The 26,184-nt window shown below is 38.0% G+C and overlaps 1 protein-coding gene across 9 annotated transcripts in view; it reads right to left on the bottom strand.

Annotated features, from left to right (window-relative positions):
- TBC1D5 (TBC1 domain family member 5) overlaps positions 1–26,184 on the bottom strand; it is a 316,442-nt gene that overhangs the window by 145,899 nt on the left and 144,359 nt on the right. For all 9 annotated transcript variants that reach the window (XM_065830710.2, XM_065830709.2, XM_071804973.1 and 6 more), the window contains one exon: positions 12,144–12,210. In XM_065830710.2, coding sequence (XP_065686782.1) covers positions 12,144–12,210 — 67 coding nt within the window. The remainder of the gene's footprint in view (positions 1–12,143; positions 12,211–26,184) is intronic.

Below are 26,184 nucleotides of genomic sequence, written 5' to 3'. Positions count from 1 at the left end.
CATTTAAACAACAAAATAAATAGCCTTAGCTGATTTAAGGACTATATGACACCACACAATTTCGGATAAACAGAGGAAAGGAACTTTTTTTTAAATGTATATATTTAGTTGTGTACCATTTCTAAACGCATGGCTGTCTTTTTGGACACATTTCTTCTTTGGATTTAATGAATATGTAGATCGCTATAATTATGCCAGCTACTGAAATTCATAATGTCTATGGAGGCTATTCCATTTCCTCTAAAATGTTGGTACTGCAGTTCAGTGAATAAACAAGAAAAATGAATATTAATATAAGCACATTCATGTTTCAGCTGTAGACAAAGAAGTACCTATTCCAAAAATATGCAACAGAAAAGTATACTGTTGACTGTATTAGCTCCTCACATGACATATTTGCTTAAATGAACCTCCTTTTCTTCTTAATGTCAAGCTGGGCAGTTAAGCATAATAGAAGATGACTTTCTTTAACATTTAGTGCTATTTACTATTGAAATCACTCCTACTTCTTTCTACATGATCAGTTTTAAAATTTTAACAGGTGCTAGCAAATTTAAAAAAACACCAAAAAATTAAAAAGCCTCACTGTATAAACTGTTAAAGGCAAGCTTGAGTACCTTGCAGTACCTATGGCTGACTAGATAAACAACCTAAATATGCCTCCCAGGCATGCAGGCACCAGGGGCCTAACACCTGTGCCTCATTAATATACAAGTAAATCTGCTCTACTGGGAAACAATTGGAAATTAATTGTCCCAAACCATCTACTGAGTTTGAATAAAAGAATTAAATCTATATTTCCTGCACCTTCTACTGAAACGAATCTCAAGAACAGTATAAGCCATTTGAAGGTCTTAGTAGCCCAAGACCTGCGCACAGACTCTCTGCAACCACTCTAAAATCCAAAGGGTAATTTAAATGTAAAGAGCTGGGTTATGTGCGAGGAAATGCGTTTCAGATTTATTTTCAATGCATGTCCTTAAGGTGAACATCTCATTCTCCCACTGTCACATGGGAGACTATTACTTCTCCCTGGGAGACCAAATGAAACCAGAAAGAGGGAAACTACTGTTGTGACTCCAGGGTAAGATCTCACCAGATTTCCTTCGCTAAGGAGGGTCACAGAGTGGGTTATACTAAATATCAACAAACTCTGGTTTTGCAAACTGCCCTAAATATATGCAAGCTAGTTATTTCTCAGCCTTTTAAGCTGAGTTGTGAGGCTGACTTTTTTAAAACCCTGTTTAAGATAAAATTTGTTCAGTTTCAGAACAGAATTATATGATACAGTTGTTGGGAATAGTTGGGGAACAGAATTGGCAAGGTGGGAAATTCTGGTCCTGTTTCTCTGAGACAGGATCGAACTTACGCTCCACGCTGAGACCAGAAGCGTTGTGTTTGTGAATGCATGACCTTGCAGCTAGGATCATTTTCTAAAATAATGGGTGTTTACTTCTGTGCCTTGACTATTTGACTATGAAAAGCCAGGTACTCCGGATAAGGACAAAGACAACTGAGGCAGTGTGAGCTTGCAGAGGTTAGGGCTGCTTTCAGCTTCCACCACCTGCCAATATTCCCAAGTGACCAAATAGCAGCAAGTAACTCCAATGGTACGGGGCAGCTTCCTTCCTTCCTGCCACATCCCCCCTTCTCCAAGGCAGAAGGACTATCTGGTCATTTCACTGGCTGCCCACCTCCAGTTCATCCTCACCTTCTGCAGGGAGCTGCCTACAATTGTTTACCACGATTCTGTTTCCTTTAAATACAACGTACGGTAGATAGCAGACACAGCTTGAGAAAAATCTGGACCTTTCTTTCACAGTCATTTATACTTCAGTAACTGTAGCATATTATGCCTATCTAAATAACCCTGCTGTTTCTATCATGTATAATATTCTTTGTCTGCCATTGTAAATTTTGTAGCATCGTTGGCCATTACAACTACTGCCAAGCTGCCTCCCTAAGGTAGCGATGCTTCAAGAGTGACACATTCCCCTGCGCACACTGCAGGTCAGACTCTGAAGCTCTTCACATTGTTTTGCAAGCAGATGACATTCCCGCAACGTCTTTGAAAGTGCTGGTATGTCAGCTGAGTTAGCAAAAGGTTTCAACCTGTGTAACTGTGAACAGAAAGAACAGAGAGGAAAAGAAACTCTCCAGGTTATTCTTTTTTACCAACTGCTGGGAGTGATTGCTCCACAGTAAGAAAGTAATTTCAACACTTCTTAAACTGTATTAGCACAGATACTATGCTTCTTTTTCTTTTTTTTTTTCCCCCCCAATTTGTAATGTGATTCCAAACACGTTTTGAACAAAATCACATTTAAAACAGCCAAAAGAAATTTGGCAAGATCATATCTCTTCTGCATCCCCCTTGGCTGCTGGGATCACTAAAAAGAAAAGTTATGAGCAACTGAAAAAAAGTACTTGGAAGCTGGAATCTGCTTTAATTTTAGCTGAGCTGAATGATATCTAAAATCCTTTCTGAACAGCATTCATTAATTCATTGCTCAAATATTTTTTAATAAAGGCTAATAAATTAAGCCTTACAATTCTAGAGACTGTTTCAATAATGGTAATGTTGTATAATATCAACAAGCTATCAGTTTTAAAAGGATGTATTTTAAAATGACACGGCCCTGCTCTGTAAACCAGTATCTTATGAGCCTTGTTAACCCGGGCTTGCAGAAAACTCATTGGTCAAAGCTAAATGAGCAATGAAGATTTGAACTCAAGTCTATCATATCCCATTTGCTTCACTGAAGTGAAAGGCTTCAAGAGCCAATTGGAGCCACTTAAACTATGAATAAGCACATGCTATTGTTTTTAATCAAACTAGAAAATTAAATGCATAATCATGTGGTAATACCACCTTTAGGTTATACAATTAAAATAAAGGCAAATACCAATGTTAATGTTTTCTGGTTATTTTGCACATATTTTTCATTTCATGTTCTTAGGTAAATATCCTAATATACTACTGTACATATTGTACAGTTTTCTAAAGCCTGCACGAAGGAAAAAAAACAACTCGACTGTTCCTTTAAGAAATTCAATTTCACATGCTGTATCTGTGCAATAACTGTTCATTGTAAAATATTTACTACATGAGGAAGGGACAGTCACACTACTTAGAAGTGGGAAAAGTGTTCAATATGTACAAATGAAAAAGCAAGCAAATCAATGGAAGGGATAAAGGTTGCAGATTTATTCTGCGACGTTTGTTCTCAGTTCTCATCTGCTCCTTTCCACCTTTTGAAACACAGTTATATCATAACAAGAGTTTGAATCTGCAAAATAATTTTATTTGGGGTCCACTCTAATACATGCACTTTCTTGCTTAAAGCAATGAGGTGGATCTCCTAGAAAACCACATAGAAGTATATTTATTCTCCTCTTTCTTTCCAACAGGATGTGTTTTGGGGATCTGATGCTTGTTAAGATAATTATGAACATTAGATTTACAGAGACAAAAGTCCAAAGACTCGGAAGAGAAATGTCTTTTTCTGATGACACATTGTAAGGGAGTACAAGGACGACTTTACATCAGAAAGACTAAATAAAATTTTACATGCATTTAAAAACCATTTTTGAAAAGATATTTACATCCCTGAGGTCTAGCATCTTTGTAAAAGACACTGAAATGCTACAATGGCACAGCTACAGAAGAAGAAGAAGGAACTCTTTAAAAATGAGTGACACCAAAGACGTAACAAGATGCCTGGAAAATAATTGTGGAATTCAAATAGTAGTTCTGAGAGTTCTACTGAGGCAACACTGAGCTGTGGTAGTGTTGGGGAGAGGTAACAAAGACTTCAGGCCACTGACAGCCAGTAGTAGAACATCAGCCTCTGGCTCTGATGCTGGATTTTGATCTGGAGAATAATGGCTAAACCAATGCAATGAGCGTAGCCCACGATAACCTCACCACAAGATAAATACTCTATTCAGAAAAGGAAGACATACAACTGAGGAAGAGTAGTAAAGCACAGGCAATAATCACCACTAGTTAACCTCTGCATTTACCTGTTTACTGGATAAAGCTGTTAATGTACACAAATGCCAATCTTTCCAAAGTTTACAACTAGCGCAAGAAGGATTTTTGTACTATGGTGTTCAGACAACATCAAACGCTGTGGAAGACACTAAAACCCATAGAAATGTAAAAATGTGAATAGCCACATCAAACTACAATCTGTCACTGAAAAACGTCAAAGACTGCTCAGACCTACCAGGTAAATACTGCTGGCTGCAACTGTTAGGGAATAGGCTGCCTTAGCTTATTGAATTATTTGGTATGCTGCTTCTTAGAGAAATTGTTTAGAAACTGCTTATATAGAACTTGCTTATCATAAGTAACGAAGTTTGCTTAGGCCTCAAGCTGTGAACTTTTGAACTTTCCACCTCATTAAGCAAAAAGGGCCCCAGAGTCTGTTCAAGCAAGAAGATAAGGGAGCAAGAGCTGCATCCCTAGAAATAAGTAAAGGAATGGAATGGTATGTCTAAAAGGAGACAAGAAACAGAAGAATGTTTTGGTTACTGCCAGGGACTTATTTTCCTCCCTAGCTGCAGGTGCAAAACAGCAACTGATGGAGAGGACCTAGAACTGACATTCAGCTGGGTTGGTGAAAGACCAGCCACTACCCGCAGAGATAAGAAACAGCCCACCTGACAGCAATGAAGAGATCCAGTGAAGAACAGGGAGACACCAGATCCTGATTCTACAATTGGCCCCAACTGACATGCGAGGGCTGGGAAGCTTAGATTGTGAGGCTAAAATTGCCCAGGGTTTTCTTAGTTTGGGCTCCCTCTTCCAGAGCCACCCAGCTCACACTGCTCTCTATGCTATGTTTTGCAAATAAATGATTTATTTAAGAAGAGTTTCTGGAATCCACGACTGATTCCCTGCTTCACGGAAAAGACACTTCTTTAACAAAAATAGTTTCACTTTCAGTTGAAATTGTGAGTAACAAAGAAACCAGTATCTATGAGGCCATTAGACAGTGGGCATAGTTATTTTATCTAATGCATTTCAAAAATATTTTATACTATCTTTGAAATCCCTTCTTATGTGTCCATGATGAAACAAGACCAATTCAATATTTACAACATTTACCTAACAAGGAATATTTCTCAGTTCACGACAGAATACTGCAATACTACTGAAAGGTGTGAACATTTGCATACATATTTGAAATTTCAGTCTAATTCTTGAGCTTATTCTACCCTCTAGACCAATATTGAAGGATAAAATGGATAGTCTTATAGAGATCCAAAGGAAACTCTTGAGCAGTGCTGCTAGTATTGGCAAAATCATATAAAACAAAGTAGTGTGTATGCTCACAGAAAAGCCAAGTTCTCTTTTTCATACAGTTTTTTGTTAATCTTCAGAATGTGCTTTTTAAAATGTTGAGACCCAAAATCAGCTCCCCAGAAGCACCCAAGGAAGCAACAGGCTACTCAACAGGCCATCAGAAGGAAAACAAATTCTTGAATTATTGTGTCATATGTTTTGCAATATGAGGTCTTTATTGATAGGAACATCAATAAGTGAATGTAATATCTATATTTAAATAGAGGCAACAGTTCTTTTCAAACATACTGCATAAATCCAAGAAACATGCATAGTTTGTATTATTTATTATGCCATAAAATGAACATTTGAGAAAAAAAAGTGAGGCAACAGCCAGGAATGTAATGAAAACAGAGTTAATTCTATGAAAACAGGGAAAAAACAATTGAAAGGTAGTATCAAGTAATAAGCTGTAAGCTCCTAAACCAAAACCATTTCTGAAATGCATGGATTTTATTTGCTACCCTGAAAATCCACTTGACAGCCTTAATGTAAATGCTTATTAATCTGCTTAGAAAATATATATTTTCCTTTTTTTTCCTCAAACTTCTGCCTCCTTATTAAAAGTTCTGAAGGTTAGCCAGTCTGATCAATGCAAGGAACTTCGTAATTGTCATACACCTAAAATGCAGAACTCATCTTTGCAGGAACATGACTACCACTGACAGGTGAACGGCACCATATTTGTCTTGGTGCTAAAGTACACCGTTTAAGATCTTAAACACACTGGTGTTTGCTTCTAGTCCATGAGATGTGTAGTGACATAAAAGCAAGAATATCTGCTGCAGAACAGGGAGTGAATTGTTGGCTGAGTTTAGCCCTGTAGTCGTCAGTCACCTCTCCCAGCTGCCATGATTGTTAAAAGATTACTGAGAGAGGAAATGGAAATCCGTAATGGAAAACTCTTAAATCATTAGTAAAGGAAAATATGACATCAGCTGAATATGGCATCAGTGGTATACATGCTAATTTTCACGTACAACAGAATAAATCAAGAGTAAAGCAAAATTTTCACTTTCTAAACTACCATTCTCCCTTCCATGGCCTCTTTTCATGTACTAACTCTTTCAGTTTTGCTACCAATCCATCAAGAAGCATTCTGCCAATAAAAGATACTGGTACTCAATCCTTCCTTTCTGATTCCCTGTTCAGAGCATCTTAGGCTTTAAGTAAATTTGATAAATTTGCTATTCACCATTTTCTAAGGTATCACACCACATACAAACAGAAAGTGAGCCTACATTACTGTTTCCACCTCTTTAGAAAGCAACATAATTTTCACAGGAAACGTTTAAAAAATCCACAATTTATATCTGTTGTAATGTTTAGATCTTAGAAAAAGTATACTGCATAAAGGTTTTCAGTTCCTCAATCACCATTTATTCTTCCTTGTCTTATGACATCCTTGCAAATTCTTTAGGACGGCAGGCAAGGAGTGCAGAGTGGATCAGCTGTGGAAGGAAGAAGTCGGTAAAGTAAGTTTGACAAGACGGAGATGGAAAGGAAAAGAAAGGAAAATAATTTTGAAAGAATCCAGGGAAAATCAGAAATCTTCTAAGCGCTCAGTAGGTGTGACAGTGATCTTCTTGAATCTGGAGAAAAAAACTATTGGAGGAATCCTGTGATGAGTGCAAAGAGTCACCTTCTCTTGCTGTAAATGAGGCTTGCGAGATGGAATTGCTAACTTCTACACAAACAGGGACAAAATGAGAGTATTGGCACAGAACACCACATCCAGAGAAACATTATAGTATTTCAGAAGAAACACAAAATTCAAGGAGAGCATTTACAAGCTCTCAGACAAAATTAACTTGTACTGAAAAGGCCTCTTTGCACATAAACGGCATCAACCAGGACAGTGTCTATCAAATGGTTCTAGGTAAGACAAAACAAACACAGATGGCAGCTTCACTGCCTTCTTTCCTGTGCAAAGAGAGGAAGGATGCAAGCACTGAGGATTCTCCTTACACAGCAGAGGTGCAGTGCACTTCACTGCTTCACCTTCTGTTCCCAAATTTTGTATCTCAAAATATTCAAAAACCCCAATAGAAACGAACTCGTTCTTTACAACTCTTGATTATGTGTGGACACACAGTGGACAAAGTTATGAAACATAGGTTATGATTGCACAGAAGTGGCTTAAAAGTAAAACAATAAAACAGCACCTGTGTATGAACAAGGCTAAATAGGCTTGTGCAGATGGAATGGGCTGCTTCCTAACAGATTAAAGCAAGAGTTTTCCACAAGGCACAGGTATATAAGTTGCCTACACTTTCACACTACGTTTAACATATAAGGACAGAGGATATGCAGTCACTTCTGGCTCAGCTGCCAAGAAAAGTCGTATGTCAAAAAGGACTTAAACTAGTTTCACTATCCACTTTTGGAAGTGGGCAGAAACAGGGAGGAACAGCTTGTGCCCCTTGCCGTCTTTCTTCTGTGTGCTCAGTATCAGTCCTGCGGTTGTTGGCCGGCACACAAGAAACATGCCTCAGCCAGCAGGACCACGTTGCCTTTTTGCAGTAAGAAAACATCTGGTAAGCAGAATCTGTAAGAACTCAGGGCAAGAAAATTGAAAATGAAAGTCTTTCTTACATGAGATCTTCCGCCTATTTGAAATATCAGCAGAAGGAGGAATATACGTTGTCTACATAACTCACAACTATGAGCAATCATCACTTGTCATGGAGTTTAATCCACGCAGGAAAGAACTTCATCTTGATACATGGGGCAGAAATTAAACTTATATACAAGTGCAGAGATGTATTATGAAATTATCCAGCGTAGTAGTCATGGGTGTCTGAATCATAAAGTAAGTTAACAACACAAGTATGAGAAGTGAGCTTTTTTTAGGCTATATATTTATTAGAAGCAGTATTAATGTATGAATCCACCTTGGAAGAAAAAAAAGTGTCCTTGAGACGTTGGATTCTATCAGCCAAATTGAATGTCTGCATCAATGGCTCTCCCTAAAAGTCATAATTAGGTCATTAAAATATATTTAGAAAAATAGCCTGTAAAATAAAGTTAAAAAATACTCACCTTCATTTTATTTCATAGGTCACTGTTATACCATCTAATAAGATAATTAAAAACATGCAAGCAGCTGGTACTGAGGCTAAACAGATTAATGTAATAGTCTGTAGTCATATGTGCTGGCAAGGGGTTCACCTCTTTGGCGAGGAGAAGGTCAGCTGCCCTTGGGAAGGCAGGAGAAAGACAGGATTTCTACTTTCCAGTGGCACTGCATTGCAGATACTGAAGCTAGAGACCCACACCTATTTTTCTTTTCCTTTTGGTGAAGTCTGCCCAATTTGCACACTGAGAATAGGCTCTGATCACTGAAGGAAATTAATAAAGTAGAGCAGAGCTCAAATATTTTCTTCGAGTTTCTTATGTTTTCAAGATGAGAGTTACTATATGTCTAAAACCTTGTCCAAATTTTTCTAATAGTGAACTTCAACTTTTGATGATACGGTTCTAGGAAATAATTTTCCTAATTTCTGATTACTAAAGCTTCTTCTCACATACATAAAGAATACTTCCATCAGAGACTGAAGACCAACCAGAAAATTCTCTGTGACCTGACAGGACACATTCACAAACTCATAGGATATTTAGAAATATGCGCCATTCACATGTGCTTTTCACTTACATTACTTACAAACTTTATGACCTAAAGGGAAATGCTCACTAGGTGAACATAAGCAGCATTAAATCTGCGCTGTGATCAACACGAGCAAGAGCCACAAACTCAAAGGTGACACTATCATACTAAAGATAAAACCATACATATAGTTCTGGAGCATTATAAATATATCAAAGGATAATGATCTGACATGCTTTATACACACACACACACACTTGGATTCTTGCACCGAATAGTGTAAAATTGTCCTTTAAAATAGTGTTGGAACTGCATAACACCACCCTCCATTTTTTGTTTTTTTATTTTTTAATTCTGGTGAAAACAATATGCTCTTTAAGAGCACTTTCACAGCAAAACACATTCAAAGTCAAATATTTTTAAACATTTGGAGTTGCCTCTTCTCCTAAATAAATTGTAAAGTGACTGCTACCGATAAAAGATAAAGCAGCTTTTGTGTCAGTAAAAATTTCCAGTAGAATTTTGTATGAATTAGCTTTCTGCAAGCATGAAATCTATCAGAATCCAAAGATGCCTTTGCTTATTTTACGGCAAAAATTCACTAGCTTGTCTTTTTAGAGTACAATAGACTGATACATATTGGCTAAACAAGACTACCATCAGTTTTATCAAATTTCTAACCTACTGAAACAATATTCATTGACAGCATCCTAAAATAAGTCCAAATCTCTAATGAGTCCTTAAAGAAATAACAACCATTTACCACCGTTACCTTTCAAAGTAGTTTAAGATTCATTTTTTGTCTTTCATAAGGCATTAGCTGCTCATTTTTACTTAACATGCAGCACAGAACTATAACTATCAACACAATATTTAACCCAACTAGCAAATTTACATCCAGTCTCATTATATGATGGCAGTTACTTGCCACTGAGCAGAAAATATTCATTTCACACCTTAAACACTGTAATACTAATTAATAATAGTGCTATCTAGCCAACTATTAAAAGTCCGACGTTTCTTTTATATAAATGTGTACACACACACAGACATGTGACATATATGGTACTACCTTGCTTATCTTCTTGCTTTTAACTATAACAGTATTACTCTGGCAGTGGTATATGGGACCACTTTTAAAATACTAATTAACTTCAGTTTTGTAAGTTGGGCTGTAATCCTCTCTGACAGAATATGGTTATTACTCACTCAGTGGAAGTCGTAGCCAATGCAGTATTTTTCATATGCACTTTGGACTAAGGAATTTGGAGATACAAACGCCAACTTTAACCTCCTCTTATCTGTGGAGCATTACAGATGGCTGAGGATTCAGTACAGTTTAGGTTGGGTGGGTTTAGCCCCCCTGGCCTGACTCACTGAGAAATGAGTGCCATGGGATGACTGAAGAAGGGGTAGGAAGAAAGTGCTGGAGCTGGTCCCACAGCTTACACTGCTGTGGAACCAGAGCCCAGCTAATGCTGGTTGCTTCTTCAGGTTTTACCTGGGCAGCTACAGCTGCTGGGGCTCTTGAGTTAACGACTTCCAGGTATAAGTGTTCTGGAATTAACCACAGAGAGAGCTCTGGATTTCTTCCTCTTGCTGATCTGGCTAAATTCTAGCTTGCCAATTTTTCAGAGACTGCTTCATGGTTGCCATATCTACACATGCTTCTCATCTAAAAACCATGAAGGTTCTTCTGGAGAGTATTTTTGAGCCCTTCTTTTAACTTAGTATGTTGCATGCATCAGAGAACACAAATACGTCAGGCAGAACATTGCAATGGATCCTAACATATTTTTCTCAAAGTGAACATGCTAACTTCCCTCAAAGGGTTTTACACCATCACAAAGGTTTCACTAGAGCAGACTTACTAGAATACAGAAAGTTGGAAGAATTTGTAAAACAAGCCTCCCCTGTCCCACTATGTCCCTGGAAGCACACCCTTTATTCCAACCTTGCTCTTAGTCCAGAAGCTTCCTCTGGGTGTCTGAATCGCAACAAACTCTTCGCTGCTCCCTCTAGGTCCTTACAAAAAGTCTTTCTTTTCAACATCCTCAAGACCAGGCTGTTTGCTCCCTGCTCTCCTCAGCAATTTCTTGGTCTCCAGCCTGCGAGAGGCTCTCCAGGTGTCGTGTCCCTCCTTGTCACCCCACACCTGACGTCTCCTCATAGCCTGCACAGCTCACAAGAGGCTGTGACGTTCCCCACCCCGCTGGCTGCCACGAGGACAAGGCAGACAGGCAGGTTCCTCCAGCCTGCCTGCCTACATCTCTTTGAAGTACAGACTCCAGCAGACTATAAACAAAAAAAAACCATGAAAAAGATGCCATCCATCATGGTTCAGTAAAGGAATCCAAAATAATCATGTGGTAAGCTTGTTTTATTTTACCGTACTGAAGCATCAAAATCAGATGCAGTCATTCTGGTTAGCGCAAATCTTGCTATTCATTTACCAGTCACAAGGACAAAGATTAAGCGTTTGTAGAAGAGCCAGTATTTTGCTGGCTGAAAGATGAAACCACACATCTGCTGATTACCTTTCCATGCTTTCAAGTACAAGACACCCTCTGGTATGGACCCAAGCAAGACTCAACTCAATGACAGTGCAGCAAAACATTGCTCAGCATCATGTTTCTTTAACTGGTATTTACTATCAACAGAAATGAAGTATTATTTTCTTGCCAGAAAACCTCAAATTCAACAAACCCTGGCTTTGGCTTTTGACCTGAAGTAGTGAAAAAGTAAGAGTTCCATGTGGTTGACAGATCTAGTTACTTTGAAGAAGATCAAAAAAGTGTTCTCTAGTGAGTTAAATATTTCAACAACAATTAGCTTAGCTGCTATGAGTTTAGGTGAGAATTTCTACTTTATTGCATACTTGGAGAGGAAAAAAAAAACCCACACAAAAAACCCCACTTAAAAATATTTAGGCTTACAAACATCCTGTACTTAAATTAGTTAAGCACTTTGAACAGCTTTCTCAAAAAAATAATAATCCAGAAAACAACTTTTCAGATCATTCCCTAATTATATCCTTTATGTCCTTTAGTCTACTGACTGTTGCAACTTAGATTGTACAATACTCTTAAAATATATGAGCTGTTCTTTTGCTTTAGATAGATCATGCTGCTTATTATATTCTTTTTTTTTTTTAAGTAGAAAATAAATATAAAAATTACCAACCTGTAAGAAATAAAAGTTCCATCAGAATCTGAGGTGCGGTGTGCGCTTCCATTTTCATTTGATCCTCCTAATACAAAGATAAAAGAAAACATCTTTGTTATAAGACAAACACTGATAACAAATAATGTAGTATCAATGAGATTGCAATTGCTTTTACCATAGATGTTAACTTTAGTTTACAACAAAACTTATATAGACAAGTCTCAGCTTCACATCTTCAAATTCCTACAGCTGGCAAGAGAGAGAACTAACCTCCATGTTCAATTTGGAGTCTGTATGTTATGAAAATCTGATATTTAATTTCACTTGAAGTTTGATTGAGGCCCTTCTCAACTTATTAAACACATTTTTACTCGTATAAGCTTACAGAAGTATACCATATAAATAGATGAATCTGATTTTCCTAACATTAAGTCTAAGAAAGTAAGAGTTCATTTGTTTTGCGGAAAATTTCGAGTTGACTGTATTATACCAGATATTTTTTGTCGTAGCTTAGGTTCAAAGCTTCTCTGAAACTACCTAAGTAACACGTCTGCAAAACATCTTGTTTTAGGTCCTGTGGGCTGTTTATACATAGAACAGTGTGACATTCACAGAAACCAAGGATTACAAGGAAACCTTTCTGTCTATAATAACTACTTCTATTGAAGGACTATTAAAAGCCAGAACAAATAATCTATTTTGCAAAGCAAATTTATTCATGTCCTGTTTTATACTATTTATTCTTGCCCAACCTGTCTCTTAGCTTGATTATTCTTCTATGTCCCTGTGTATTTCCTTAACTCATTTACAGAAAGCATCGCGCACCTTTGCGTCCTCTGTTTACGGAAAACAAGTTCTTTCAGTCTTTTTACTAAATGAGGCTCCTTATTCCCTGTTTTGTTTAAGTCAATCCTTCTTATACGGAAAAGAAGGGACAGAAACTGTGCACAGCATGCTAAGAGTTTAATCAACTGATTCTTTGGAGAGTGGTTTTCTTCTCCATCAAAAAAATCTTGCTCAGTACAGTCTATAGCCATGCCACACCACCTTACAGTTTCACAGCCATCCTTAACCAACTCTTATATGTTTACTCTCCATTTTTATTTACAAAAAGAAGTTTGCAGTTTGCAGTAAAAGTTCTTGCTAGTACAATACTCTATTTCAGACTGTTTCATACTGTTTCTAGTTCTCTTTTTCTCAGAGAGGACGAGTCCTACTCTATTTGTGCTTGTATTGGATACTACCTTCTAATATTATTTCTTCATAAAGGCCCATCAGTGTGGTCTCACTTTGTGCTAAGACAACATATGAAAATACTGGATAAGATCAGTTCCACCACAAACTCCATTAAAAAGAATTATTTCATTAAAATTTGCATTTATTCATCTTGTAATTAATATACTAATCCCCATACTTTCTGTTTCATAACAACTCCTGTAGCACTAGATCAGATGGTTTACTGAGGTTCAGATAGACTCAACATATTTCCTCAGTGTGTATTTTGAAAAGGTAGCAGGTTAGTTGGGTAAAATCTCCCATTTAACGAAAACCCCACCCTAAAAGTTATGCTATTTGCTTTTCTTTTCTCTCTTACTTAGTCCTTAGAAAACTTTCTAAAGCACTGCACAGATAGTCGACCTATATAGCTGCTTTGCTTCTACTTTTTTAAACTAAGTACAAGTACTACATTTCCTCCTTCAAATATATGGCATCAGCCATGAACTAAAAGACTAAAATATTGTCCCATGTAGCGCAGTGATACTTTGCAAATCAGAAGCTTTAATCTTTATTGTGTGTGCTAATTTATATCTATCCAACCCTCCCTTTTATTTTATTTATTTTCAGGCCTTTGCCTGAAATTTTGTTTTTACTGAAAATTAAAACTTTCCTGGTTTAGACCATACTTGGATTACATTTACTATCCTTTGTCCCTTTGCACTGCACGATGGTTCTAGTTTTCTTCCCCAGAAAGCTTCTTTACATAGTCATGTAATATTTTCTTGCTAATTTAAATTCCTTTCTTATGATCTGATTCAACTTAACTTTTTCTAATTGTCACAATAACCCCACACTTTCTGATACCCAGGACGGTGCCTTCTTTGCAGATCAAACTGTTTTTCTGTTTCTCTCGGGATCTTTGCTTACTCCAGCCATTCCTTAAAAATACTTAATCATTCACTTTTGCATGGAACTTTCCTTCTTTTTTTTTCTTCCCCTCATGCAATTTGAAATGTGTTTTTTTCTTAACATTTGCACCTTTCTCTAAAATAAATCCCAAACCTCTACTACATTGTAGTCTAAAATTGCTCAGTCCAGTTGATTTCACTAATTAGCTCTCTCAATTTATTTTGAAAATGGAAATCCTACTTAATCAATCTGTTTTTTGTTTATTAAATTTAACCAAATGAACAACACCAGATATTTCATCCCAGAGCTGACCCTCCCATTATTAATAACCATCTGTTCCTTTCTTTTTCTTGTATCTTGGAAATAGTCTCCCCATACTGGGACAATTTTAAGTAATAACCTTTTTCATGTATTGCCCATCTCCACATCTGATCCTGAGCATCCAGAGAAATGACTGAACTATGTTCAGTCTCTTTAAAGATCTATGGCCAGGTGCAATGCTACTAGACAATTGTTTATAGGGACACAGCACATCAACATGGGTCCTGAATGCACTACTGCACTTTATTTACACTTAGCTTCTAAGCACTCACCTATCACACTAGTCAGACTGAAGAACTCATTCACAATGCTAACCTCCTATGCCAAGCCTTTTCAAGAACAGCAACACAACCTTCTACCTTTCTGAATAATGAGGTTTAAGAATATCTCAAAAAATGCAAGGCCTTTATCATCCTTCAACTAAAACATCTCTCCTGCTGGAAGCGTCAACAGGACTCTGCAAGGAAAACCAGAATCTTGGTGATAAAAGTTGTTCTTTCATCATGATCCCATAATGAACATTTGGTGGGATTCTGTGTCTGCTACATCCACCAATCTGTCCTGCACAAATGACTCCAAGTGTAGCTTACTTTATTCTGTAGCACTCTCTTAGAAGACAATTATTTCCTTTATTTAAATGACCAACACAGTACTTCAGCATTCTTAATTGTACACTCATCATTAATAAATTTCATATTCATACAAGTTATTGTTGGTTTGGTTTTGGGGTTTTGTGGTTTTTTTTTGAGAGGCACTTTTGCTGCTCCATTGTCCCATCAGCAGCCACCACCCAAACTGAATAGCACTAGGCACATTCAGTTCTCAAAACCAGAATTTAGCGGAGTGAGCATTTCTGTGGCTGTTTTCTTGCTCTATCCCCTTTAAGACAGCTATACCTGTTATGACATCTTGAGGGATGATTTAGATGTCTTTCATTGAAAGTGATAAAAATGATAAAGCAAAGTTCAAAGTAATAATTGACTTCAAAGAAGATTCCCTACATTTTTCCTATTTTTATCCAAAAGGCTTTCCAGCAAATCCTGGTAAGTTTTCATAGTCAGCAATACCGAGAACAAATGGGACAGACGCTTCACTAACTAATGACAATAAACTGTGGGAATCCATGCCCTGAATCACCTCTCCTTAGGCAAGTTCCAGTTATTCCACCTTTTGAAAAGTATGGTGCACTCCCAGCAGAACAGATAGATTACTTGTATCTTCTTCAGTGATAACGACCCAACTTTCTGGTAAAATTATGATGCATACTGAACAATTATGAATATAAAATTCATGATGCTGGCAATAAAATCTGTGGTCTCCTTTAAAAGTCCTAATTGATTTAATATTATCCTAATCTTCAGATACTTTCTGAGACTCCAAAATGGGAAGAAAGGCTCTGTTGAAGAAACAGAAGATGCTCTACCAACCCTGCCCCACACCTCCTGAAATGGTTTCCAAACTTCAAATGCAAAAGCTAGAGGGAAAAAAAAAAAAAAAAGTTAAAATAAATCTTATCACACTTTCAGAGGAAAGAGAAAGGAAACAACCAATACCATAACAAGTATCAGTATCAAAGTAAGTACAGCTAAGGTGCCCAGCTCTCAGCATTAGAGCAGTCACTGGTTTTAATACAAAAATAAAATTAGGCAGTATCCTTCCAAAGGGTCTGAAAATCATCTGGATATCTTTCTGTCTGTTGCTTTAACTGGAGAAACTCCCTCTCCTGGGAATGAACACTTTCCCCTGGGAGAATTCAGTTCTATTGCTCTATTTTATTAAAGGCTCCTCTTGTGCATGGAGATCAAGGGCTAAAGGACTTGGGTAGCTGGGACCTGGTACTGGTGGACACAGCTGGCGGCTGTTTGAAAAGAATTTGCATAAGCTGAAATTGATGCTTTTACTAACCCGTCAAAAAAACACATTTCAAATTCCGGCTTCTTTACATTTCAGAGATGCATGGAGATGGATTTGCAAATTGTATGTTTACTAGGGTACTAGTTTCACCTCAAACACACAGACCTGTGACTCATAGGAACTGTTTTCTTGGAAGATGTTCGAGATTTTAGGCATAAAATACATGAACTCAGAATAAGGAGGATGCCAAATATACATTCTGAAGATTACCTGAAAACCACGTGTAGAAATCGTAGCAAGAAGACTAATTTAAATATGCACACTGTTTTTGTATTTTTTTTAACAGCCTATTACACCAGTAGTATAATATCTTCTCAAAGGAGAGCTCTTTCAAGGTGCAGCACACAGTTCCACTTCAGGCAACAAGAAGAAATTGGATCACATTTCAGAGCCCCAGCCCAAGAGTGGGAAGATGCTCTGGGTATGAGCACCAGACACAAGGAGCACTCAGAGCTCACGCATGTGCTCAACGAGAGTAAAAAAACAAACCGCGAAGAACGATGTAGGGATCAGACATTTCTCACTCACCTCCTTCGTTACCTCTATGAAAACAGCTATTTTCTGTGAAATGCAAAAATTCAGCACAGGACTTCTTACAGGGAAGGGGTGGGATATTATCATAACCAGCTGCAAGTCTAAGAAGCTGAAGCTCGAGTGACGTCCCCTCGCTCTATGCTTATACTCCTACTTTTAAAAATAATTTAATTAATAATTATTAATATTTAATAAGAAGTCCATTTTTTATTTTGAAAATTTCTTTTGATACTGAAAGAAATGTCTCTACATATATACAAATTTCTGAATGCATGTATGCACACATATGCATGTCAATGTGTGGGCACACATATATTTATATAGTGCTAACTGATTTACCGATCTTGTGTCAGCTATGAAAGGGTTTTATGGCTGGCAGTTTAGGAATTCGTGATAAAAGTGATCCCACTTAGGAAATCAAACTGTGCATTCCCCTGCTTACAAGTGTCAAAATGGAGATAGATGTCTCTGCTGACAAGTCTGCACTCTACTTGATATTTTCGTTGCATTTTAATCAAGGATTAAAATGTTGTTAAAAAACAAAATTTATGTAACAGCTTTGAAAATTGAAGTTCAGGCTGATATAAAATACTGGATCATTAATGCAGTGTTTTATGATTAGAGACAAGGAAAATTTTAACACAAATATATGCTTGCAGTCTAAGGTTGTCAATTCTTATAACATGACTTCCAAATTCCATGCTATATTCATTTCCAGCATATTTAAAGCTTAATAATTTAATGATTTATCCAATTTTAATTTATACTTTCGAAACCACTTTGAACAATCTGAGGTGCCACTGGAGATCATAACAGTGGTCCTGGTTAAGTCAAATAATAATTATAGCGCTTTCACTTTAAAGATGAGATTATTTTTAATTATTGAGTGAAGTACTTGAGGTACCATACTTATATAATTACGCTACTCATTAAATGGTTATTGAAAGCTGAAATGTAATTTTAATGACAGCTACCTATTTTTCTTTGCACACTTTATAGATGACAGATCAGTCAGGAATTCTACTTTGCTCAAAAAATCCTTGCAGCTGCACTGGTTCTTTCAGGTGTAAAACAATTAAGCTGTGCTTTTAAAAAAACTTTAAACATTTCTTTTTCCCTCAAATGATATTTATATGATATACAGGAAGCGGTAAAACCGAACAACAATATATGGATTTTTTTTCTCCCTCAACACCAAAATTCTGATCCTAAACTATATACATTTGAAACAATATCTCCAGAAAATGAGTGACAATACAAATATGGAAGAATGATTTTAGTCGAAATGTGTTCCTCATACAATGCAAACAAAAAAAAATTGCTTAACAGATTGCAGACCTTTATTGTGAATATAAAGGGGTAATCAACATACAATAAGCATTTTACTATGCATTAAAACTATATATAATGCCACGAGACTCCTTTTCTTTTTCTACCACCAAGGTTCACAACTCTTCAAACATAAAATGCCTTCATACTATTTACTCCACAGATGGATATTCATCAAACTGATCTGGACAAAATTTATTCTAATATGCAGAAATCTCTGACAATGGACACCACAGAGTTGCGGTCTCAGAAACAAGTACCTAAAGACTTAAGCTCTATTTTTTAATGCTTTATAAGCCGTGTTTGAAATTCAGCATATTTGTCCATTGTTCCAAAGGCCAGTATTTTGTTCAAATTAAGCTTTCCTTTTTTCACAATGAAAACCAAACAGAAGAGTAAATTTGTTTCATTAACAATATTAAAGCAAAGATTTCTGAGTTCACTGTATGGGGAAAAGGCAATAAAGTTTTGAAGAGGGAAAAACTGCTTTGTTCCTTCAATCCCCTAGTTGAAATTAATTATAGCAAATGTTTATGAAAACATCTGTTCCACATAGTTATAAATTCTTAATTTTAGCATGGGCGATTCCAGGCTTCTCTATTATTTTGAAAGAGAGCAGTCTGACAATTGAAAGGTTTACAAAAGAACATCCAATTTATATTTCTACAGCACCAAATATGCAGTTTGGAAAGTCTTCAGAATCTCTGCAGCAAAGAAAAAAGAAACAAAATACAAAAAGACGAAGACAACTGAAGCTTTCTCATCCAAGTCCGCTGATAGACCAAAACGGCAGTAAGGAGGGGAAAAAAATAAAAATAAAAGAAGCACTAATCCCAAAACATACGGCAAATTGAGATTTTACTACAGAAACCAGATCTTGAAGAAGTAAAACGTAGCGGAGCTGTGGATTTCTCTGCTATGTATTTTGCGAGGTTCCCGAGGAGCGAGGGGGAGCTGAGGGTGTTGCTGGATCGTGTCAAGAGAGGGTGCTGCCGCGTTTAGGATGATGCCGTCGCTGCTGCCCTCCCGAAGCTCCATCACTGGTACCCGCAGCCCCTACGCCACCAACAATCTTTCGGACTTTTTACATAACACTCTTGCAACTACAGTGTTAAAATTCAGCTCGCACCAAATAAGCTTCTAAAATGATTAAATGGAGCAAGCTCGAAGCAGCGTACGGAAACTGAAAATAATGCCTTCAGCTAAAGAATTAAGTGCACAGCACTTCTGATATTTATAAAATAATTATTAGGCTGGAAAGTTGAAGAACACTGCACTCTGAGCAAGTTGTTTAAGTTTGCTGAAATAAATATGATGCAACTTTTTGGTAAGCAATCTCTTAAATACAAACCTGACTCTATCCCTTGCTTCACGTTCATTTGGCATTAGATGCATATTTTGAATGCGTGCGTTGCTTGGGACAGATTTTTTGGTAGCATTTAAGTTTCAACAACTGTGCCATGAAATATTGTATTTTGCCAGGAATGAAACAAAAAATGATACACTATGACAATTAGTGATATATACATATAATTGTGAGATTTTGCCAATAGAAGTATAAAAGTCTTACACGGGCTGAAATATTTCATTTGCTTATCCTTCAATAGTAATATGAGAAAAATATATTAAGCATCAACAGTGTTTTTACTCCTTTGAGCTCATTCGAGTTAGGAAAGGAACACAAATATAAATGCCCAAACTTACGCTTATCTCATGATTATAAAAACTGGTCACGTGTGGAAACAGGTAAGGAACGCTGACTCCAAGGTGCAAAATCAAAGCTTGGTTTAGGCCTGCACAAAGCTGCTGAATAATATGATAGACAGACACTTCTGGAGATAATAAGAACATCTCGTATTACACGTTGCTCAAACCCAGTCAATTCCAGTGTCTTTTAGATTGCTGATTTATGACTATCAAGTGGCATTTTCTATGATCTTTGCATATAAAATCACCATTGCGTATGTGTATCCGCATATATGAGTAAACTGTGTATTCTCCAGGCAAAATCTCTGTTTGAGATAATTTTGTCTACACACCTCAGTTTAAATCAAGACACATAAAAATAAGAGGGTTTCCATCTTAAGTGAAACTGCTTCTGACTGTTCACAAATCTAAACGCTAACCCTGCCATTAGTTTAGCCTGTAAATTGAAATGCCACTTTTCCACATGGAAAATGTATGTGTGAGAAAGTGTGGATGGGAAAACATACACAGAAGTCTAGATGACTTATTTTGAAATTAGAATGTAGCTTCACTGTTTAAGAAATGTAGCTCCTTACAGCTCAACGTAAAATAAATACAACTTTAAGTATATTCAAAGGACTTATTTATGATATTTCTTTTTCCTGATGAAGGTTCTGTGTCTACTAAAACAGGGTGAGCTATACATTGTGTTCTAAACTAAAATCAACAAAATACATAGAATAAGGAATTTTATTCTAATACCACTGAACTAATTCACAGGAAAATGTGAGAATTCGTAGGTCACTGCAAGGTACCAAAATCTTAAATAATTTACATCTAGAGGTGTTTTAATATAACCTCTTTGAGTATGATGGGAAGGCCAAGTTTAACTGTGCTGTTACTAGTGATTTAAACACTTTGAAAAATGCACATACATGGAAAAATGGTTTGACTTCCCATTTAGTGGGGACCACAAAATACTAGCTTGTGTAAGCAAACGTGGCTTCTGCTGAAGTCGATAAGCATTTAGTCCAGTAATGCTTGGATTGAATTTGTTACCAGCAGTGATAAGACTGGCAAAAGAAAAAAATCCACAGGATAAGGTAAAAAGTGATTTTTCTAACTTTTTCTTCAGTTATTATTTCTCCTAGTGCACCCCTCTTTGGTCCATAATAAATTATGTTCAGTTCTGTTAATGTGCTCAGTACTACACCTTGTATCTGCTGCTTAAACTGGCTGATCCTTTACTATGTAAAACTTAAACAAATTCCTAGGTCATCATCAATTGTGATTCAAGAGTCCAGTATAATATTTAAACAGTTTAGTGTACTCTGATTGAAATGGAAGCTGCATATCTAATAAATAATATAATCTCTAACTCCAGAAAATCCTTTAAGAGAATATACAGTTAAAAACCAGCAAATTAACAAAATCAGCAAGGATACAGTAATCCAGTATAACTAGAGACAAGTACCACAATTAGACTTTCCACAGAAAGAAAGAAAAAAAACCTTAGAAGCTGCCTGGCATCATTGCTAGGAACTTACATCCCATGATGTACAAATGCCGAGTGACTTATCACTTGCATCCAGAAGAATTTAGCTAATTTTAACTTATAAACAGCCTAAAAGGCCTTTGAGCTATAAATTGCAATAATCTAAAGATGGCAAGAGGCAATAAATATGAGTTAATGACTCAGCATCTTCCTGAGATAGCACTGGTCATACAGCTTTGCTTAATCTTAGACGTGCACAATCACTGTAAAAAGGTGGTCTCCAGAGACCATTTACACTGACAATAAGAAAAACATACCATCTCTTCAGATGTTTGAATGCTCCTATTGTCCCTTAATTTACTTCAATTATATCCTCTTTTTAACCACATTTCTATCTTATAGATAGATGCAGTCCTTCAGTTTGGGATAATAAATCATATGTAAGTATAGTTTGATTGTTGTATTCTAAAGCAGTGAGGCATATTCCATTGAGCCTAGGAAAAAGACGGAGCTGAAAAAGACTCAGCAGAAGTTTTCTAACATGCTGTTGTTTTGTCAAGATTAAACGATAGAAGACGATAAAGGAGAAAGGATTAAATGCTCTTTTATTGAAATAGAATTGCCCTTTCAACAAGAAGCTAGCTCTTCAACTGAGAATAACAGTTTTATCAGAAGAGCCAGCCTGCCCAAGAAGCCACGTGGTAGCAATTCGCAGCCTCACCTCCTAAAGCTGCGGCGGTGGTCTCATGATAACCAGGACCAGAGGTTAAAAGAGCAGGAGCAATTCTGCTTCGTTTCTTTGCTGTTTCTTATCAAAGGAAGCTACTACAGTGGGTTGACGACTTACAGCACTACTGATGGATGTCAAAGGCTCCCCCTGAAAGCAGAATGCACTTTCTTGGACCTTCTTCCTTGAGCGTAATTATGTTTAGGCACATTGTGAAACTCATACCACTTTCCTCTGCCCAGCATGTAAACATGAAGACGTAAAGCCTGAAATCAGAGCACCCACGTGGCTACTGTGCTGACATACATGTAACCAGGTACCTGCTTCTCTGCAATGGGATAACAGACAGCATTTATGGCTTGGAGGTGAACAGAAAGGATGAAAGAAGCAGCGCTGTTGCTGCAAATGGAAACATGGAAATTCAGGCACAGGAGAAACCAAAAGGCAGCGGAGCTCCGTGACACCCCATGGAGGGGCTGGTGCTAACCCCGGGAGCCAGCAGCTGAACGGTGGGTTTCAGCGCTGAGGAAGAGGAAGCAGATGAGAAGCCTGAAGTTAGGAACTTGTCACAGAGATGTAAGCCTGGGCAACGCCTGGGCTTTCCTCAAATGCTACAGTTTTAACAGCATGCAGTCAGATGTGAAGACAGTCCCACGGGAAGCATCACAGGAAGCACCCAGTTACTAAAACACCCAGGGCTGGGGGGAGGCACTTGGGCACCCACAGCACCCCTGTCACCCCGGGAAGCTCAGCTCCTTCAGTTCCTCCAGCTCCAGCCTCCTCCTCCCAAAGCACAACCCTTTAGCACCGCAGGAGGCAGTGGAAGAGGCTCAGGATATCTGTGCTGGCGGCTGTACCCTCCTCAAGCCACTCACATAATTGCATCAGTCAGATCTCTGCGTCTGACAGGCTACTTTGGACCTATATCAACATAAACTACAAGATAATCTGTCAAATTAGGGATCCTGCTGATATCTACCAAAAAGACACGTTTTTAATAATGTAACTACATAACACATTTTAGCAGCATTCCACACAGAAAAAAATAAAGTTAGAGAAATAACTAATGGTTTATTAAACCATGAACACAATATCTGAGAGGCGCATATGATTTTTACTTCCTTTATCCATCATTCATAACACAACAGAAAGGACATTTTTTTTCATTCCTAAACAAATCTATTGCGCGAATGATTTTGAAAAAACGCAACTGAAGTCTCTGGGTAAAGTTTAAAGTTATCTGGGAGATGTTCCATCAGTAACAGCGTCTAGAAATAAGAGAATTCAGAAATATACTGTTAAAAAAAAAAAATCATGTTAGGGCACCATTACCTGGCAAACTTTAGCAAGATGGTCTGAAAAAAACCCCAACAACCTGAAAATAAACACCACTGCCACACAGAGCCGCATCCTCAACTCTGAAAGGGACATTACTGCTGCCAGTGTAACAGCCCTTTTCTTAATCAAATTAACTTTACTGAAGGAACCTGCACCAGAAAGGGACACCTGAGCTGAAAGCTGCCTAGCTCAGCTTTAGAAAATGAAGCCAGGAAGCCCTATACTCCTAATTTGAGACTGTAGTTAAGGCTGCTAATTCTCAGAATACATTGTATATCCAGTAGACCCACACCTCAGAGAACATGGAATGGAAGAGTACCCAACATTACACAGTATCACAGTATGTTTGGGATTGGAAGGGACCTCAAAAGATCACCTAGTCCAATCCCCCTGCTGGAGCAGGAACGCCTAGGTGAGGTCGCACAGGAATGTGTCCAGGCGGGCTTTGAATGTCTCCAGGGAAGGAGACTCCACAACCTCCCTGGGTAGCCTGTTCCAGCGCTCTGTTACCGTCACTGAGAAGAAGTTCTTTCTCAAATTTCAGTGGAACCTCTTGTGTTCCAGCTTGATCCCATTGCCCCTTGTCCTATCATTGTTTGCCACTGAGAAGAGCCTGACTCCATCCTCGTGGCACTCACCCTTTATATATTTATAAACATTAATAAGGTCACCCCTCAGTCTCCTCTTCTCCAAACTAAAGAGCCCCAGCTCCCTCAGCCTTTCTTCATAAGGGAGATGCTCCACTCCCTTAATCATCTTTGTTGCCCCACGCTGGACTCTCTCCAGCAGTTCCCTGTCCTTCTTGAACTGAGGGGCCCAGAACTGGACACAATATTCCAGATGGGGTCTCACCAGGGTGGAGTAGAGGGGAAGGAGGACCTCTCTCGATCTACTGACCACCCCCCTTGTAATACACCCAAGGATGCCATTGGCCTTCCTGGCCACAAGGGCACAGTGCTGGCTCATGGTCATCCTGTTGTCCACCAGGACCCCCAGGTCCCTTTCCCCTACACTGCTCTCTAATAGGTCATGCCCCAACCTATACTGGAACTTGGGATTGTTCCTGCCCAGATGCAGGACTCTACACTTTCCCTTGTTAAATTCCATCAGGTTATCCCCCGCCCAACTCTCCAGCCTGTCCAGGTCCCGCTGGATGGCAGCACAGCCTTCTGGCGTGTCAGCCACTCCTCCCAGCTTAGTGTCATCAGCAAACTTGCTGATAGTACACTCAATTCCCTCGTCTAAATCATTAATGAATATATTGAATAATATTGGCCCCAGTACTGACCCCTGAGGCACTCCACTAGATACTGGCCTCCAACTGGACTCCGCACCATTGACCACCACTCTCTGGCTTCTCTCTTTAAGCCAGTTTGCAACCCACCTCACTACTCTATTGTCTAGACCAGATGAAAATAAAAACGCCACCAAACAGTATAAAAGAAGTACCGAGCAAGAGTTTTTAAACTGCCAAATCAAACTATGCCAAAGCATAAATAAAACACTAGATTTTAATAAAAATTCTTCTAAATCAAGCCTTCGTTAATTTGGAGAGCATCAACTGTGTACTATGCTGGTGCAAAAGCAGAGGCATGTTGCGAATGATGGATCTGGAAAAATTGGAAGACCAAAGGTATATACGCATTAGCAGAAAAGATGTCTAAGAGATGACAGTTATGTTGGAATATAAAAATGCATCAAATTGACAGCCAGAATGACAAAACACTTCTATTTACTGCAGTGCAAGGTAGTTTGTCGAACAATGGCCACTCTGCTGTAGATACTGAGAAAGAAACTCCCTACAGAACGTTTCTGCGAAGAAGCACGTAATCCAACACAGGAGGGATTTCTTTCACCACCCTTGCCCTCTTGTGAGGATGATGAGTATTGTCAATCCCTGGTGGCACTTCGGAATGAAACAGAGGATGAAAGAACGAAGCACTCGGAGACAAAAGAAGTATGAGACTTCAAAAATGTAAATTAGATAACTATGACTAGATTTTTCTTGCACACAACAATTGCACTGAAGTCTTCCAAAAGGCTGATGATTTAGTTTACACAATCATAGGAAAAATGTAGTAGTCAATTTTTCTAGACAGTTACTCCAATTCTCTAAGGCAGAAAATGTGCAATGTCTTCTAGACAAAAAGAAAACAGTCTGAGTGCAAGATGAAAATGTCATCCAGCATCAAAGATCATCAGCTTTTTACTTTGTATTTTTGACCAAATGTGAAAAGGAATTTCACATAAGCAATTCATATTAAACCACAAAAATAATCATCTGCAGAGCAACAGACCGGTTCTAAGGGACTACAAATTCTAAAATATTTTCACTTTTTCTTCAGATTTCACCTTCCAGGTTCAGGATGTGGCCACTATTTGCTGTGCTGTACGACAGGTACGGTGGTACGTCTGTGTCCAGCTGGAGAGGAGAAAAACCTCTGATCCAGAAACTCTGACTCTTCCATAGAGTTCTGCATTCCCAGCAGGTTTGACAGCGTTCCCTCCAGCACTGCGTTCAGACAGCACAGACCTCAGGTCATGTGAAAGGAACGGGTCTGCACAAGGTTGTTTAGGCAAATCCATAG

The sequence above is a fragment of the Patagioenas fasciata genome, chromosome 2 (assembly GCF_037038585.1).
Source record: "Patagioenas fasciata isolate bPatFas1 chromosome 2, bPatFas1.hap1, whole genome shotgun sequence".
In the NCBI taxonomy this organism is placed as follows: domain Eukaryota; kingdom Metazoa; phylum Chordata; class Aves; order Columbiformes; family Columbidae; genus Patagioenas; species Patagioenas fasciata.
The sequence above is the reverse complement of the archived record's forward strand: the minus strand, read 5'-3'. Positions and strand labels throughout refer to the sequence as shown.